At 41.6% G+C, this 18,811-nt stretch overlaps 1 protein-coding gene across 1 annotated transcript in view; it reads left to right on the top strand.

Moving 5' to 3' along the window:
- LOC139743998 (protein furry homolog-like) overlaps positions 1-18,811 on the top strand; it is a 93,032-nt gene that overhangs the window by 41,557 nt on the left and 32,664 nt on the right. Inside the window, exons 19-42 of the mRNA XM_071654466.1 lie at positions 146-325; positions 789-846; positions 2,416-2,507; positions 2,951-3,117; positions 4,012-4,172; positions 4,771-4,881; positions 5,591-5,745; positions 6,714-6,946; positions 7,600-7,871; positions 8,371-8,508; positions 8,966-9,336; positions 9,820-9,987; positions 10,413-10,595; positions 11,111-11,211; positions 11,738-11,923; positions 12,666-12,903; positions 13,436-13,646; positions 14,160-14,258; positions 14,686-14,941; positions 15,508-15,740; positions 16,177-16,287; positions 16,948-17,145; positions 17,968-18,135; positions 18,585-18,725. Of these exons, the coding sequence (XP_071510567.1) occupies positions 146-325; positions 789-846; positions 2,416-2,507; positions 2,951-3,117; positions 4,012-4,172; positions 4,771-4,881; positions 5,591-5,745; positions 6,714-6,946; positions 7,600-7,871; positions 8,371-8,508; positions 8,966-9,336; positions 9,820-9,987; positions 10,413-10,595; positions 11,111-11,211; positions 11,738-11,923; positions 12,666-12,903; positions 13,436-13,646; positions 14,160-14,258; positions 14,686-14,941; positions 15,508-15,740; positions 16,177-16,287; positions 16,948-17,145; positions 17,968-18,135; positions 18,585-18,725 (4,231 nt within the window). The remainder of the gene's footprint in view (positions 1-145; positions 326-788; positions 847-2,415; positions 2,508-2,950; positions 3,118-4,011; positions 4,173-4,770; positions 4,882-5,590; positions 5,746-6,713; positions 6,947-7,599; positions 7,872-8,370; positions 8,509-8,965; positions 9,337-9,819; positions 9,988-10,412; positions 10,596-11,110; positions 11,212-11,737; positions 11,924-12,665; positions 12,904-13,435; positions 13,647-14,159; positions 14,259-14,685; positions 14,942-15,507; positions 15,741-16,176; positions 16,288-16,947; positions 17,146-17,967; positions 18,136-18,584; positions 18,726-18,811) is intronic.

Below are 18,811 nucleotides of genomic sequence, written 5' to 3'. Positions count from 1 at the left end.
GTAAACATATTTTTGAAGACAAGAATATTAACATATTGTTAGCATAAACATAAATACCATATCATGAACATAAACATAAAATGTCATTATGTAGATATATTTACTGTCAAATCAATTTTGTGTGATACCGTGCTTTCCCTTCCAGTGGTTCCTATGAGGGCTCTACCCATCTTGAGAGGTTGGAGGCCAGGCTCCACAACACATCCAGTGGTGTTTCCGCGGTAACGCTCTTCAAGATGCTGGTGCCCCTCATTCGATGTGATAACACGGACACTAGGGAGGCCGTGGTCAATGGCCTTGGCTGGACCAACACATTTGCTTTCAGGTGAGGGTACAGCATTACATAATATGATCGTGTGTCACATGTTTTTGAAATATACCTCTGAGGAATGTGCTTACACCCTTCCTTCTTGTAATCTGAGGGCCTTACAGGTAGATGATTATTTGAAGTTATGTCAGAACAGTGTCAGCTGAGTCTGACGTATGCCACATAACCAGATAGCGCATATAACATGATAATTGCCATTCTTTAGGGGTTATGTTTCTTTACAAGGTTTTAACAATGTAAAATCACATTGATATGTCTAAACTTCATATCAGCTGAGGTTGATTTGACTGATACATGTGCTCGTAATTCAGGAGATTATATTTTCAAGAATAATTATCATTACTCCCACACTTTCTGATTTCAGCGATCATCTGTGTCACTTTGCATTGATCTATGAATGTTCAGTAATTCAAAATGATGATTTAAATTGCTAAAATGAAGTGTTTTGTGCTTGTTTCAGGGATCTAATGGATGAGCTGCAGCCTTTCCTGAAAGATGCGCTTGAGAGAAAACAAGAGGTGGGTTTCCGATATTGAGACCTAGGATTTATTGTACCCGCCGAACGAGTTCGAGCAGGGGACTATGAAACGGGCTGCGTACGTGTGTGTGTCCGTGTGTCCGTCCGTCCGTCCGTCCGTCCGTGTGTCCGTCCGTGCGTGCGTCCGTGTGTGATCAAAATCTTCAATTTGCTACTTCTCTGTCATTTATGAGCCAATTTTGATTCTGTTTGCTTTATATGATAGCACTACATGGGAGCTTTGAAACTTATACACAGAATTTCAGTCGTGACCGTTGACCTTGACCTTTGACCTATATTGTACATTTTGCTACAAAATGCTACTCCTTCGCCATTTCTAACCCGATTTCGATTCCGTTTGCTTTATGTGATGGCACTAGGTGAGGGCTTCAGAACTTCTACACAGAATTTTGACCTTTGACTTCTTTGACCTTTGACCTTGATTTTTGACCTGTATTGTACATTTTGCTACAAAATGCTACTCCTTCGCCATTTCTTACCCAATTTCGATTCCGTTTGCTTTATGTGATGGCACTAGGTGAGGGCTTCAAAACTTCTACACAGAATTTTGACCTTTGACTTCTCTGACCTTTGACCTTGATTTTTTATCTGTATTGTACATTTTGCTACAAAGTGCTACTCCTTCGCCATTTCTTACCCGATTTCGATTCCGTTTGCTTTATGTGATGGCACTAGGTGAGGGCTTCAAAACTACTACACAGAATTTTGACCTTTGACTTCTTTGACCTTTGACCTTGATTTTTGACCCGTATTGTCCATTGGCTACAAAATGCTACTCCTTCGCCATTTCTAACCCGATTTTGATTCTGTTTGCTTTATGTGATGGCACTAGGTGAGGGCTTCAAAACTTCTACACAGAATTTTGACCTTTGACTTCTTTGACCTTTGACCTTGATTTTTGACCTGTATTGTACATTTTGCTACAAAATGCTACTCCTTCGCCATTTCTTACCCGATTTCGATTCTGTTTGCTTTATGTGATGGCACTAGGTGAGGGCTTCAAAACTTCTACACAGAATTTTGACCTTTGACTTCTTTGACCTTTGACCTCTTTGACCTTTGACCTTAATTTTTGACCTACATTTTGTTGTACATTTTGCTACAAAATGCTACTCCTTCGCCATTTCTAACCCGATTTCGATTCCGTTTGCTTTATGTGATGGCACTAGGTGAGCACTTCAAAACTTCTACACAGAATTTTGACCTTTGACTTCTTTGACCTTTGACCTTGATTTTTGACCTATATTGTACATTTTGCTACAAAATGCTACTTCCGGCGGGGACATATATTACGCACCGCGTAATTTCTACTTTTCCTTGTTTCATCTTGCACAGTCATATATTTTTCACTGGGTTGATGTTATGTAGATTTTGAAGAGTATCGATGCTCTCCTTTTTTTCCCGTAACCATACTGATTAGCTTAGATGAATAAGCATCAATATTCTTATGTCTTTGAGAGATGCCGTGATGACATTTAGATAATGTTAAACATTCCTATGTTCTTCAGAAGATGGCTTGATGACACTGATCTTTCCTTCTTTTTTCTAGAACATGCGTCGCAAGCGGAGGCGAGACTTTCTGAGGGTCCATCTCATCCGTGTTTTTGAACTGATAGCTGAGCATGGCCTCTTCAGAGAGAGGTTGGTAGAGCCTAAATGCTATCTTTTCAGCATTTTCACCAGAACATTTTTTTTGTAGGCACTGAGTGATGACAGATGGTGCATCCATTTTCCTTTTTTCTTTTTAAACAAATGAAAAAGATAGAACATTTGAACATTTCCACTCAAGAAATCCACTTATGTGTGTTGTGTGGTGATAGGGCATGTATATCAAAAAGATCTTATCATCATATTTTCCCATGTGTTAGCAATGCCTTCCACGTTATCAAAACTAGTTGTTATGCATTTAATGTGCTAATTGAACAATCACCTTTAAGAGGATTACATTTGCTAGTTTTGTGTCTTTGCAATGCATTTGCTAGAAGGAAATCCAGTCTTGATAGTGCATGTCTCACATACCAGCATTATGCAAACTTTTCATGATGAAATCCCAACTCTTCATGTTGCTATTTCACTGTGATCAGATGCATGCTTGGAAAGGAAATACCGTCCCTCAACGGCACATTTGTGGACTACATTGAGGGCATGAGGCTGTTTCTGGAAAGTGAGAGCGACAAGGACTCGCCGACACTGATGGAGATCAGACTCCACTTCAGTGGCTTCATCGCTAGGCTCATCAGGAGTGTGCCAGGTGAGTTGGTATCAGGGAAGGTTGGTGGGATGTTGGTGGCAGTGATGATGGTGGGTGGCAGTATTGATGATGCGGAGACATTGATGGTACCATTAGGGCCATGATGATGATGATGATGGTGATTGTGGTAATGGCTGTGATGATCAATTGATGATGATGATGATGATGATGATGATGATGATGAGGAGGATGATGATGATGATGAGGATGATGATGATGATCTGCTGCTGCTACTTCTGCTGCTGCTGCTGCTGCTGATGGTGATTGTGATGGTGATGGTAATAATAATAATAATAATAATAATAATAATAATAATAATAAAGGACATTTATATTGCGCAGCTACTATAATAATATACTCTACTGCGCATTACAAAATGACATGCACACAAGAAATTCAAACAGAAAATACATTACTTCGAAAGATGACTTATTTGTGGTAATAATGATTATGATGATGATGATGATGATGTCGGGATGATGATGTGCTCCTACTGCTGCTGATGATGATGATGGTGTTCATGGTGTTGATGATGATGGTGACGGTGAAGGTGGTGGTAATGATACTGACAATGATTGAAATGACCATAGTCACTATGAAACTTATTTGTGCTGTTGAAGGTGATTGCAGTCATAATGATGATAATCATGATAATGGTAAATATGATGCTGATAGCATTAGCGTCCTTTCTATTAAAGCAAAACTTACTGAAATTGCATAATGTGTTATGATACTACAGCAATGGGCAGGATCACATGTTATATGTAAGGATGCCTGGAAGAGTGTCTTTTTCTAGAAAAAATTAACAGTACATTTGCTATGAGGAATTTTCTATGAGGAATTTGCCATAAATTCATTTGTATACCCTGTGCGCTTTAATTTGCTTTTCCTTAGCTGAACATCGAGCGAGTCTCCTCCCACGAGACGTGCGATACAGCGTCTTCTTCCTCTGTGGGGCGTGGTGTCGCAAGCTGGGTGTGGCGTATGGTGGTGTAGACCGCACTCCTTCTTACCAAGATGAGAACTTCTCCGATCTGGAAATTGAGGCATTGCAGGTGAGGGTGTACTGAATGATAATCTCTCAAAGAAGATTAACTCTGCTTTCACTTAGATACCACAGTAATCAATGTGAAGTGGATATTATACCAGTTTTACTTGAGAGAAAGAATAAACAAAAATCATCTTTTATTTGAAGACAAGAAAAGAAAAACAAAAGTGATTTATGCATTGGTTTGTATGATTTGTGACTGGAATTAAACTTGCTGTGAGCCATATGTGATTCAAAATAGAGATAGTAATCCTATGCACGTGATTCTTGATTCATTCTGTGCTTTCAATAAATTGAAGTAAGTTGCAGGCCACAAGTATGTCATTTCATTTTTTTTTTGTGTTGTTTGTCATCATCATCACCATCCCATCACCATCACCATCACCATCACCATCACCATCACCATCACCATCACCATCACCATCACCATCACCATCACCATCACCATCACCATCACCATCACCATCACCATCACCATCACCATCACCCACCACCACCATCACCCACCACCACCATCACCACCACCACCATCATCACCATCACCATCGTCATCATCACATCATGCTTCTTCATGTTATGTTAATTTTGCACTTGATATTTTTCAGGCAATGGCCGCTCTCCTGGTTTGTGGAGACATATTCGATACTAACGCTCTGGCTTCAGAAGGCTATCTCTACACATGGATTGATAACCTACTCAACTGCAGCGACGAAAGAGTGAGTCATATCAAATGGTCATATGAACAATATAAACAATAAATCTTTTTTACACATGGAGGACTATTACTATTATCACTAGCCATGTGTGAGGTGTGTATAAATTGTGTGAACTTGTGAAAGTTAAATTATAACTCTTCGTGCCACAAGCCAGCTCACTGGATAGCGTGCTGAATTTGCATCAGTTACTTAAAACTTTGTAACACGATGTTGCAAGTGCAGATTGATTAGGGGTAATAAAAGGCCACAAGTATATCATATTTTCTGCCTCAAAGAGCAATTTGATGCTGGTTGAAGATGGGACAGAAATGTTTGCTACCTAATTTGCAAACCTGTGTTCAGATGTGAAGCGACACCTGTTCAAAAGTTTAGAAGGTCAATGGGATTACTGTGACATCCAACTACTGTAAAAGTGGATATTTCACGCGACTAATTTATTGCGCTCTGCCAGGTAAGAAGAGTTTTGCTTGTTTTGAATTCCGCGGAATCAAGACGTCAAGTACTGGAACATATGCGAAGCAAAAATTTGTGTGTGCTTTTATTTTCGCACTAGTTTCTGTTTGCACGAAATAGGCGAAAATTTCAACACCACAAAAAGTTTCCACTTTTACAGTAGTTACCATCTGGGGCAAGACCCCCTGCTATGTGATAAACGGCACAAACTGTTCTGAAATGAATTGGGACTCTTCTCGTTCTGTTCTCTATGAAGGTCTGCAAACTGGGGAAGGAGACTGCAGTACTCCTGCTGGAGAACAATCCGGACCTCCCGATGGTGCTGATGTGGTACATCCACCGATGCTACACCGGTTCCAAACAGGTGGCTTCGGGCTACTTCCAAGCCATGGCTACAGTCCTCAATGCAAGGTCAGACTTTGTGACAGAATTTGATGAGTATTTTTTTGTTTTTGTATGTGCAGTTTCTTCTGTATGATCATACTCCATGGAGGAATTACGGTTGAGATGATGATGATGAGGATGAGGAGGAGGAGGAGGAGGAGGAGGAGGAGGAGGAGGAGGAGAAAGATAAAAATAATGATACATAGATCACACACACAAAAAAAAATTGTTATGTTGTTGCATGGGTAGACAATTTTCTGAGTCACAGGAAAATAATTTACATGGCTGTAAGGATTGAATTGAATAATGGACATTAGATAAGACAGGACAAAATTGCAGCAAAAAGTGGGGGGGGGGGCATCTTTCAGAAAAGAACTTCAGTGACAGTGACGTCTAAGACAATGATTATGATGATAATGGAAGCATTGATTATGACAGCAATGGTCATGTTGAGGAATGGTGCTGGTGACAGTGTTGATGATAATTAGGATGATGATAATAATGAAGATAATGATGATGATGACACTGACAGTCTGTTGCAGTTGGTAATGCCTGCCTTGAATGATGATGATGAATGGTCATAACAACATTTGTATCAGTCCTTGGTTTGTTTGTTTGTTTATTTGTTTGTTTTTGGCTGTGTAAGTCAACCATGGGGAAGTTCATGTTGTATGAGTTGTAATATTACTCCTTGTTAGAAAGCAACTGTTGGCTGTAACACAATTTCCTCCATTATGCCTCCCATCAAGATCAAGCCATAGCTTACGTTAAGGTCTCGTGTGTCTTTTTTCTGTCAATTGTAATTATACCAACCCCCACTTTATCTCTCCCAAGATTATGAAATTCTATGCCTTTAAAATCAATTCCTGATGTCGTAAGATCATACTTCGTAACATTCCTTTTTTCATTATGTATGAAAAAAGTCTGTGCTTGTATGAACAAATGTAGAAATAAAATCATATCATATCAAATCAAATCAACCTGCTCTTCTACAGTGAGTATCCATGTGAAATGATCCTGATTCTGATCGTGGTGCTGATAAAGACGGCTGATCCTTGCTCCAGCATCCGCACCCTGGCCTACCAGCTCCTCCAGGTCATGGACAAGCGCTTCTTCGGGGCCGGAGGCCCTAGCAACCTACTGCGGGCCACCTACGGCAAGTCCCACGTCATGCTGTCCCGGGAACTGGCCAGTCTGCACCCTGAGCTCACCATGGCTGTCTTCTCAGGTTGGTGCATTCGGGAAACTGACATGACAGAGCTTGGGACATGCACATTCTCATTTCATGTTCAAACTTTTAGGTTGTTTGCAGCTTTATTGATGCTGAGTTACAGTAAGTCATTCTGTGAAATAATGCATTCACAATTGTCCATGCATCATTCATCCACTATAGTTGTCTGGAACAGTGGAGTCATTGAAGAACAAATGAACTATGGAAATTAGTGGTAAGATTGAACCTTTATAGCGAAGCAGATGACATCTTGAGCACTGTATTGCTAACTCCTGGGTACCGATCTTAGAGCATATTAAGTGGAAACTATAAAGCAATGTTGGATTTGCTCTGCCCAAAAAATTAAACTTGACATTGCTAATATTCTCCTGGGGGGTGTTTCATCAACTGTCAGCGCTGACAATTTCAGCAAAATCCTTGGTTTTGATTGGCTGAGATGCTCTGGTCACTGACTGTTACTATGGTGATTCAAGTTGTCAGCGCTGACAAACGTTGATGAAACACCCCCCAGATGTGCAAGTGAGGCTATGAGGATATTCGGCCCATTGCCTCCACCTTTTCAAATAGAAATGTTGCCATCCTTTCTGACACAGAATTTCTTCTGGTGTTAACACTAAACTTTCCTGACCTTCTTTTGTGTCACATTTCAGAGATTACTGAGCGATTCGAGACTGCACCTCTGGTGCTGCGCAATGTGATGCTCGAGTGTCTGCTGCCCTGGCTCTACAACATTGAGCTCATCGACTCTGCGGTCAAGGATGGCATGGTGGGGGGCGGGACCTCCAGTGCCAAGGAGAAGGAGGTCGCTGAGATGATGATGATGGACGAGCAAGAGTGTGGCTGCCCCACCCGGCGACCAGGATGGGGGAGCCAGCAGGCCACCATCGTAGTCCTCAACAACCTCCTCTTCATAACAGCTGAGGTGAGTAGGAGTGATGCATGCAATATTTGGGGATAATGAGGAGACTGTCGGGTCTGAATATATTAGGAGTCCCTGGCTTCTGCCACTGTGGCATTCATCTTTGCATCTTGCCGTGAGAGACTTTCTATTGCCAGAGGAAGATAACTAAACTATCTAAGAATAAATAATGATAATTAAAATATGAAAAATTTGTATAGCACCTATTTACAAGAATGTTTCTAAATGCTTTACAATTTGCAAGCATTCATGAGAATATAACGTGGAATATACATTTACAAAAGACAAGAGGAACAAATATATAATCAATCACAAGTTCAGATAATCCATAAATTGTACCTTGTGTTTCAAGAAATGGAAGCAGGTTTCCAGGTTTGGACAGGTGGATTATGGCTTGCCATTAACCCAATGCAAGAAAACATCACTGCCTTTGTTCAACACCAGGAAGTTCTTGCTGTTCATATCATTTTTATGCTCGTCATTTTCTGCTTCTGCCGTCCAGTATGGAGATGAGCACTCAGACGGCCTGGAGCAGCTATGGGCAGGACTCTGTGCCTGTTGGCCAAGCAACCTCTCGGTCATTCTCAACTTTCTCCTTGGTCTGACCGGAGTGATGACCAACCCTGACCTCTTGCCATCGGTGAGACATGTCAAACAGGAGATCACATATTTTGGTTTATGTGAAAAGGACAGTTAATACCCTTTATTTTGCTTTGATTTTAAGCCAACTTTGCAAAACTTTGATAATCATCTGAAGTGCAGATGCAGTACAATCTTGAGGACTTGGAAATATACTAGAATTGCAAATCGGCTTGTCAGATGCCAGGAAAACTGTTTTCCTTCAAGTGCTTCAATCCCTGTTATAACGAATTAGACATACTGTAATTGTTGTGTGTGTATGAATGAATGTCAAGCTCTGTGTTGAAGTGCATTCATAATTGTAGTTCTGTTCGTAGGTGAAAATGAAACAAAAATGTTTGTGTTCAGGAAAGGTTGAAAGTAACTAATAGAGGTGATGATTCTGGAGCCCTCTTCATCCTTACGAATTTGTTATGCACACAATGTAACATGTGACATCTAATTTTTATAAAATACAGCTAAAGCGAGTGCTGGTGTACATTGCCAGAGCCAAACCTCAGAGACTCATGGATGAGTTGATGCGAGAGATGCTGTCGGTTGACATCGTTCAGACCAACATGGAGCGCATCGAGGAGCCGCCTTTCTTCCAGCTCTTCAGCCAGCCCAAGTTTGGCGCCATGGGGCCCGAGTCCTCCAGCGCCGCCTCCCTCATCGAGAAGATGGACAAGGAGGAGGAGGCACGGCTGGCCAGCGAGCGTGGATCGGAGCGAGGCAAGGCGTCGTCGACCACCTCCACCACCACCACCACGTTGGACAGGGCCACCCAGGTGACAGCTGGAAGCAAGACCCCTCCTCCTCCAGACAGTGGGAGTGGCAAGGATAGAGACAGGTAAGGTCACATACTTAGTAAATGGTTTTATTTTTTCCTCCAAAGATTTTTCACCTCATTCACGGAACTATATAAATAGAGAACCAAACTGTAGATTTGAGAAAACCATCCAATTCTTACCAATTTTACCAAGCATGGCATCGTGTACGTACCTAAAAAAAAAAAAAAAAAAATTGCCACGATATTTTGTCTGTGATGTTGCTTGCATTACTCTGACCGTTTGTTCTGAAAAGAGAAAAAGTAGTGAGACTTTATTTATGAAGCAAGTTCTCCTTTGTAAGTGTGACCGAGACAGCTGCTTTCAAATGCCAATATTGGAAGCCAGATGATGATTCACTTCCAGTTGAATGATCAAGATCATATATTTGTGTAGCAACACTTTGTACCACATTTGAGAAAGTTGTGCATTGAGGGATCGTGCATGACATTGAAAGTGGTGATGACATTAATGTTGTGCAATGCTCGTCCCCTTTGCCCAAGCAGCATCATCCGGTCTAGTGAGGGCTCCTCGTCCCTCCATCAGAGCAGTGGGAGTCTATCCACCCTGACCAGCAGTACATCCACCCCAAGCAGTGAGTCAGCCGGTCTGTCCTCCGGCATGGACCGCATCCGTTTCAAGCCTGCCATTCCCGAGGAGGATGACACCGTTAGGTGAGAGAGAGAGAAAGTGATTTAACCCTCCTACTAGTGGCAAGAAAAAACAAAAATGAATTGCATGTCTGCTATGATGACAACATATTTTTCTATTCATTGTGAATAGATACAATGTATATCATTGCCCCTGCTGGCAGATGGGCCATAGTCATTTTATTTCCTTTTGTGTGTGTGTGTGTGTGTGTGTGTTTGCCACTTAAGACTGATAATTTTTGTTCAATTAATTAACCTATGTTTAATTGAATTGGATGTAGTTTAATCAGATTATTATTGATTAAATTGTAGACACCAATTATTCATTCAAAATGTTTGATAGCATGGTGTGTCATAAGTAATTAGTAAGAATACGAACTTTGTGCTTCTAGTGAAATGCAGGAATGATGGAATTGATGATATGATAATCTTGTTCTTCTTTCTCCCAGGTTCACCAGTATTGATGAGAAGGGGCATGAGGGTGTGGCCAAGGAGAACCTGTTCACCATCTGGAGGCAGCAGACCCAGAACGGACTGGTCCTGCCCCTCCCACTCTCTGAGGACTGCTACTATGCCCCCCTCAGTGATTACATCGATGAAAATGAGACGCCTCCCCAGGGAGTGATTCACAAGTACGCTGTCTGAAACTTGTTCCTTCATTTTGTCAGCTGTAAGATTGCTTGATAGTTGTCGTGCGCATTCAAGGGTTCAACCTCTGAGGTGGAACTGCTGTTGTTTCCTTCCTGCAATATGAGGGCTATGTACATATAGACATGACAGATTACTTTGTACAAATGTTGCAGATGCTGTGAGTCTGTAAAACCATTGAGGAAGAGCTGATTTTTCTACAACACACATTTCTCATAGACACCTGCCCGAGTATACTCGGGACTAGTCTTTAACAGGTTAAATAGATATTGCATTTAAGATGTTCCTTTATGAGTTGGTTGTCTTTAGATAAACATCTTGAATGAATGTTTGAGGTAGTGATTACTGAGTGTGTAGTTCAGGCAAGTCAGGTGTAAATGATATTTTAAATCTTTTAGTGTAGTCCTATGGATCACTTATTTGACTGGTTTTGATGCAGTGGGTGTGCTGGTCGATTGTTGGTATCTGAACGTTATCCCTTGCCTCTCCCTCCTCACAGGTGCAATGTAGCAACTGTGCTGCTGACTGACCTGGTACTGGAGAAGGTGGATGTTGATTGGCAGGTTCACCTACCTCACATCCTGCATGTACTCTTCCTTGGTGAGTCTGAGTCTGAGGGGAATTCCCTAATAATTAGGTGATTCCCCTCTGAGTTGGGGAATCCCCTTTTTGCCATATATATATATGTGTGTGTGTGTGTGGGGGGGGGGGGGGGGGGGGGGGGACAAAGGAATCATTTTTTATTGTTATGTATAAAAACAGGATATCATTATGGTCTCACCTAGGGCAGCCTCTTCAGTGTAGGCAGTGATCTTCCAGAGGACTGTTACACTGGAATAGGACAGTCAATGGCGTTTAGTTTGGAGCCTCCTGTGGTGCTGCCGAGGATGATTTTGACAAATCATTACATTGACAAATATGATGTTTATTGCCATAGTTATGAGAGTTATTGTGATGGTATTGACAAGAAAATGATGGTGACTATGAGCAGTGAGTCCAAAGAATAGACTGAGCCATACAGGTCTATAATCACTATCCAAGTCCTTCCTTACCTCTGTGACCTCTCTGGCCATGTTATCTGGTCACTCAGTCTGATAGTCTCTCAACTTCTATGACTGGTTACTAGGCCTGGACCACTCCTGGCCCCTGGTCCATGAGCACTGCAAACGCCTGCTGCTCAACCTCCTGGTGGTACTGTCTCCTCACAACGACTTTGTCAGTGTGGCCAACACTCTGCTGTCTCACCACGTCATCAGCGACCTCCATGGACTACTAGACCAGCGTGCCGTCACCAAGGAATACAACTTCACAGGTAACTAGGAAGTGGCCATGACTTGTTATGTGCCCGTGCACTCAGCCAAAAGTTTGCTATTTCATTTGCATGTAACATTTTCCCATAAAACTTGGCCATGATGCACTGCAATGTAACGTAATCAAATCAAACTGACACGAATTGACCCAGGTGTGACATGAAAGCCATCTCCCTTAAAGGGCTCTTTGTTCTACTGTTGACATGATTGGACAACTTGAACCCTTGATCATTTACGATTAAGATGTGGATTTCTGTGCCAAATAGGGAAGAAACCTCTCCAGCAAGTGACTTTCTCAAACAGCACATCAATTGTTAATGTAACTGCCTAAATGCTTCAAAATAAAAGATGCTTGAAGTATCTGCTAAACATAATATTCTGTCCCTATGCCTGAAGGTTTTGATTTTAGAGTTACTTATATATATCACCTCATTTTATTGTGAGCATCAATAAAATGAGATAAGATATTCATAGGTCCTGGGAGGGCATTCTTTTCCTCCTGTACTGTACATGTAAGAAAACTGAAATGAGTGTACCAAACATCCTTCTTTAGTAGTGGAGGTCAAAGACAAGATATCTACATAAAATATTCTCTTTTGGTATTAAAGCTAAGTTGTATACCATGATCAGTGTTCATACTCTTGGATGCCAAAGATTTCAATGAGAAAGTTTCATTTGTAATATGGAAGGCAAAGTGGTAATGTTCTAATTGATCTACTGATTGTGATATCCCGTCTTACTCAGGTGCAGTGGGCAACACCAATGGTCACCCAGCGGACACCATGTCATACGACTCGGACGGCACAGCACTGATGGGTAGCACCACCACCATCAGTGGGGCGTCGACCGTCTCGGGGTCCAGCATGAGCTCTACGTCCACGGTCATCCCGTTTGGAATGACCGCTGTGGCACACATCAGTGTTGATCACTTAAGAACCACTGAGGAGGCTGCCAAAGCTCTTGTCGAGTTCCTGGTCACAAGGTTGGCAATCTCTTGATTGGAAGGGTTGGGATTTCCTTCATTCCTGGTTTTGACAGACTTTTTGTGCTTACTTTTACAGTAAGAGATATAGTGAAGTGCTTGGAAGTCTAGTACTTAGCACTTACTGATCCCTCCTTTTTTTTTTTTTTTAAGTGCAAGGCTCCAGAAATTATGAGCACCTGCATGTCTTTGACTCTGTTCAGACACAGATGTGATATTTCATACATATCCAGATGTTTTTAGTGGCTATCTCCATCCACGAGGCAATAAGCAATAAGCCTAGTCTGCTTTTGATGACACCAATAGACTTGAGATGTAATTTTATTTGTGATCCAGCATAACTTACCATTGTCCCTTCACAATTGTCAATGCATTCACAAGTTTTTGTTGTTTTTTTTTTTGTTACAGGTGTGGTCACCTATATAGTTACTCATTTCCTATTTGTGATGTATGTAACTCTCAATCATCTCTTGTGCAATGTATAAAGGAGAAATATCGACAATTGCATCTTTTCTTTCCATTATCTACACAGGAAATGCCGCCCCCTATGGTCCTGCGAGGAGATCACACCCCGAGGTACCAGCATCAAGAGCGCGGAGCAGCTGGAGATCTTCCTAAGGAATGTGGTGAAGATCTTCCACGGCAGTATGAGGAGCTCGCACCTGGAGCAGCGGTGGGCCCAGGTCGCCCTCCATCTCGCCCTCTCATGCTCCTCCAGGCACTACGCTGGCAGGTCCTTCCAGGTACGTCGCATCCCATTCTATGCCAAGTCATCATTGGTCACGCAGGAGCCACAGTGTGCCAGCCTTTAGAGCAGACCATGTCCAAGACTCTGCAGAAACAGTTTTGGAACTAGAATTGCGATATTGTCAGTCCTGTACTTCTTCCCTGGTAGATAGGGCTTCTCCCTCTGTGCATTGTCTTTGTCATGATTCAAGGAGCTGCCAAGGTGTAAAATGAAAGCATTATGGTTATGAAAGCATTAGATGATTAATTGTTTATATTTGTGTGTACACCTTGTAAAAGAATACTTGTATGATGTTTGCAATGTACCTATATTCTGTGTCATTATAATGTTTTCTTCTTGTCATCCTTTTTGTGTTGAAGGCCCCATATTATTAACTGTTTTCTGAGTAGTACCATGGTTCAACTTTTATGTTGTTTTTTGCTGAGAGACGGTACTGTAACATTTCTGATGTCTCAGTGCGTATGGTATCAAATAGCTAAGTCTCTTTGGTTTATTTTCCCTGCTGTAGATGTTCCGGGCCCTCAATCCAGCTCTGAACTCACGGATGCTATCGAACATTCTGACCAGGCTGGTGGAGACTGTAGCAGACCAAGGGGATGATGCTCAGGTACACCAATGGGCTTTTCTTTTCGTTCACCAGCTGTAGTGCTATTGGTATGCTGGTATGACTTAGAAAGTGTGTGATGGTCTTTGAAGGTAGTAATGACATGAAAGGGTGAAAATGAGTGATTACGGCATCATGAAAAGAAGAGAAATAGATAAATATAGTTGCATATACTCCTGATTTGTGTGTGTGTGTGTGTTTTTCATTGATGTTTGGAAAGATTGTATGTAACATGAAGGATTAATCATAATAGGAGCTCAGCAAAAGCTTGCATGAATGTACTTGAGCATCTTATTCATTATTAATTCTATTGGCACTTTTCTATTTCCTTTGGGTAAAGGACTTGTACCAAGATGCTGTAGGAATTCAGTTCACCTGTTGCCAATGATGAATTACCGTTCTTTTATGTCTTTCATTATCTTGTTGTTAGGGCTATGCCACTGAAATTCTCCTCACCCTGGATAATGCCATCGACGTTCTAGCCCAGGACCTGGTCTTCCCTGACATAAGGGAGAGGTCCAAGTCTGGGTCCTCGCGCAAGGCCGAGTTCCGCAAGAGCACCAGCAACCTCTTCAACATAGGACCACCTGGGTCGGCCTATGACGGCCTGCCTGGACCGACGTCAATGAGGACCAAGATTGTGGAAGTTCCCACCTCTTCGTCTGGTCCCAGCAATGGCTCTTCTGGTTAGACACAAGCTCCATTCACCTTCTCAAATATCACTGATACAAGATTATAGGTGCACTAGCTCCATGGAAAACTTACAATGTCCCTTCATATTCTTAAATGATATGCATTATCAGTTTGTTGCACTGTTGTGAAAGATTCATCTCTGGCACTGTTGCTCAACAAATGAGTGTGGTTATTCTTAATAACAGCACCAGGATATACACTCTTCAAAGCCATTCCCCCCTTGAGCTTCCCTTTGATCTGACAAGTGCTCTTTGGAAAGGGCATTTTTGTGCAAGTGACTAGACAAGTTTGTTATCCTTGTTTATGGAGTTGTCAAATTGTCAGGTTCACTTTAACCTTTTCAGTCCCATGAGTAACATGCCTTTGTACAAAGTCATTTAGACTTTAGGCTGGTGAGCCAGAGAGGTTTGTTGAAGGCTGAATCAATTTCTTCTATTTGCACTATCATTTATCACCATTTATGATTTGTCTTTCGTGCGAAAGACAGCTATTGATGATACCTTTTACCTTCATCAAATGATACTAATACATTATTTATACTTTTACTGAAAAAAATCAGATATGCGAGTTTACGTCGGTGAGCACAGGAGTCGAAGCTCCACCACTAGTGAGCTGGACAAGCCTCGTTTCCACGGTGGCCGGGCACGGAGCTCCTCCTCCCTCAAGCACCTCGGAGAGAACTTCTTTGAAGAGCGGCTGAGCATGCTGTCCCAGATCTTCTGGATCTTTGTCTCCCTGCTAGAATCAGACTATGAGTATGAGTTCCTTATGGCGCTCAAGGCTCTTGACAAGGTTTGTTAACTGACAAATTCTTTCCCATGTAAGGAATTTTTTACGTTACCAGTATGGATTTGTCAAATGAGGAAACATTCAGATTTGATAATACAAAGTACTTGTTTTTTTTTTTTTTTTTTAATGCATTGGAATTGTGTTAGAATTTTCTCCCACAAGTACTCTTGTAATGTTTTTTATTCCTTATCTAAATACAAGATTTGTGATAACTTAATGTGGCCTAAAAGAATCAAGCATGAATTAATTCTTATGGCTGTCATTTAAACTCAAGCAATCTTTTTCTTTTCAGATTAGATTCCTGAATGTTTGCAATGTACAGTCACTTATCCCGTTAAATCTTCATTAGAGCTCTATAGGCTTGCTTCCATTGTCTGATGTGTGGATGACTGTAGAATTGAGCTCTGTACGTGTATTCTGTGTTCATTCTTACAATCAGCTGTTGAAAGTCTTGCCCCTGGAGAGAGGAGAGGTTAGAGTACGTCTGGAACATGTCTTGAGCCAGCTACGATGGGAGGGCTACCCAGGCCTACAGGCTCTTATTCTCAAGGTGAATGTAACATAATTACACTCACCATCACAATTTCATTTCCGTACCTTAATCTTCTCATTTCCACTGTACCAGCTAGAAACTTACTATCAGAATTATCAATTCTTTTTTTATCCCCTCATTCTTAACTGGTGCCTGTAAGTTTTTTTAAGCAGACTGCTGATACCTTAAAGGCACCACAGATAAAGGCACCACAGATCATCGTTATTTTGCCGTCAGCTGAGTCACTCATGAACAGATTTAATGATCAGTGACAGTCAGTCACAATTTACACAATATGACTCTGGTTATGTAACATAACCTGTTTACCCTCATCAGCAATGACCCACTAGTAGTTTTGAACTGGAACTTCATTATTTCACGTTTAAATGGCCTTTAATCAAATACATACACTCAAGTATGTAATGTCCCCGTGAAGTAGATCATTTCCAGACCTGAACTTGTTGAGGACGGTTTGATTTTGCTACAATACGCATTTCCCATAGACACTTGCCCAAGTATACTCGGGACTAGTCTTCAACGGGTTAAAGTACTTTGTGTACCTGTTGACAAAAGGATGAATACATCTTGTTAGTAGATCGATCAGTTGCATTGTATGAAATTTTACTGACTGCCTAACCTCTGTTTTAACTATTTTGGCTGTGAAATTTACCTTCACAGGGTTTCACCTCATCAGTGACCTATGACCTGACCCTTCACCTGGTGTCTAAGCTGACCCTCAACATTCACCTGAAGGTAGTCGACCCCACCCAGGCAGCAGGCTTCCCCCTCAACGTGGTGGCCCTCCTGCCATACCTCATCCAGAAGTTTGGACAGCCTGACAAGTTTGCTGGCGATATTGCCACCAATATCAGTAGGGTGAGTTTTTTTCCTTCTCATCCATTTACCTAGTGATTCATGTTTTAGAGCATGAAAGCATGTTCATAGTAAGTGGGCATGTATTCAGCCAAATTGCTGACCATTACATCCTCCCAATAGTGGTGGCCCTCCTGCCATACCTCATCCAGAAGTTTGGACAGCCTGACAAGTTTGCTGGCGATATTGCCACCAATATCAGTAGGGTGAGTTTTTTGGTCCTTCTCATCCACTTTACCTAGTGATTCATGTTCCCCCCCCCCCCCCCCACACACACACACACACCTTAGAGCATGAAAGCATGTTCATAGTAAGTGGGCATGTATTCAGCCAAATGTGTGCTGACCATTACATCCTCCCAATAGTGGAGATGGTTTTATGATATTTGTGTTTTTCTGATATGCAAGTTTGCATATTCATTCACTTATTCATTTGATTTTTCCATCTCCAACAAAATTTGTAAATACATCTTTTTTTCTCATACGATATAAGTGCATATATATGTCCACATTACAAAATGTGATAAATGAAATTTATGGATATACCATTGATGAGGTAAAAAAAGAAACACTACAGAAAGTATGCATATAATAACAAAAAGTTTGCATGTAATGACAAAGCCATTGCAGTTCAGTAAGATTGTAAGTGAGGACAAATGTAAGATAAGGCAGTTGTTTGCATTATGTTGCTCTGTCAAATATTCCCAGAGGATAGGTATGTCAGCTGAAAGTTTCTCCAGCCTAGGAGAGTAAAGGATGCTTCTGAACTGGGTATTTGTTTTTGTTTTTTTTGTCTGTTTTTTGTCTGTTTGATGCTGATTGGCAGGTCTGTCAGGAGCGCTGCACCAAGATGGCTCCCCTCTCCACCGTTCTGATGATGTACCGGGAGCGCACCTACAACCGGGATGGCAAGGCCTGGGCGGGTGTGGTCTGCAAGTACCTGCACTCCGCCTACTCCCACTTCAGCATTCCCATGATGACATTCTTGATTGAGGTGAGAGATTGGGCAGTATTTCACTGGAGGAATAGGAGGATGGCAGCCATTCTGAAGATGATGATTACTATGGTGATATATCAGGAGGAGGAGGTTTTTATGTAGTAGATAGATAGCATATGCAGCATCTTAGCAGTTATATATAGAACACTTGCAGGATGACATGGTGAAGGAGGTAGTGGAAAGCACAGTTGAGTTTGGTAACTGCTCTTCTTGATGAGTATTGATGTTTTTTTTTTGGGGGGGGGGTGTGAAGGGGGATCGTGACGATATTATGTAACAATATTAATAAACATATCATTTGGAATCAGTGATTTTCAGTTCTTATCATATTTCTTTACAAATATGATTATATGTTCACATATGGGACTTGTTAGCATTAGAATTAGACCAGTTCTAGGTTGTTTGCTGTGTATCATCTGACTCTTGTGTTTGAACCATTGACACAGGTGTTAGAGAAAGGTCCAATCAACAACCAGTCTCCGGTGCTCCAGATAGTCTACCACCTCATCCACAACATCGACCTGATGGCTGCACCCATGCAGCAAGTTAACGACAACCTGCTGCGAGTGATCGCCAAGTATGTCCAGGTAAGACCACTGGAAACCTGAAGGAAAGAGGAGCCATCTACAAAATGTGAATGTGACAGCTATCTGTGCCTGTGTAGTTCTGTAGG

The sequence above is a fragment of the Diadema antillarum genome, unplaced genomic scaffold (assembly GCF_040938485.1).
Source record: "Diadema antillarum isolate AM-2024a unplaced genomic scaffold, OU_Dant_1.0 seq00001126_RagTag, whole genome shotgun sequence".
Classification (NCBI taxonomy): domain Eukaryota; kingdom Metazoa; phylum Echinodermata; class Echinoidea; order Diadematoida; family Diadematidae; genus Diadema; species Diadema antillarum.
Note: the sequence above shows the minus strand (reverse complement) of the source record. Positions and strands in the feature narration are given on the sequence as shown.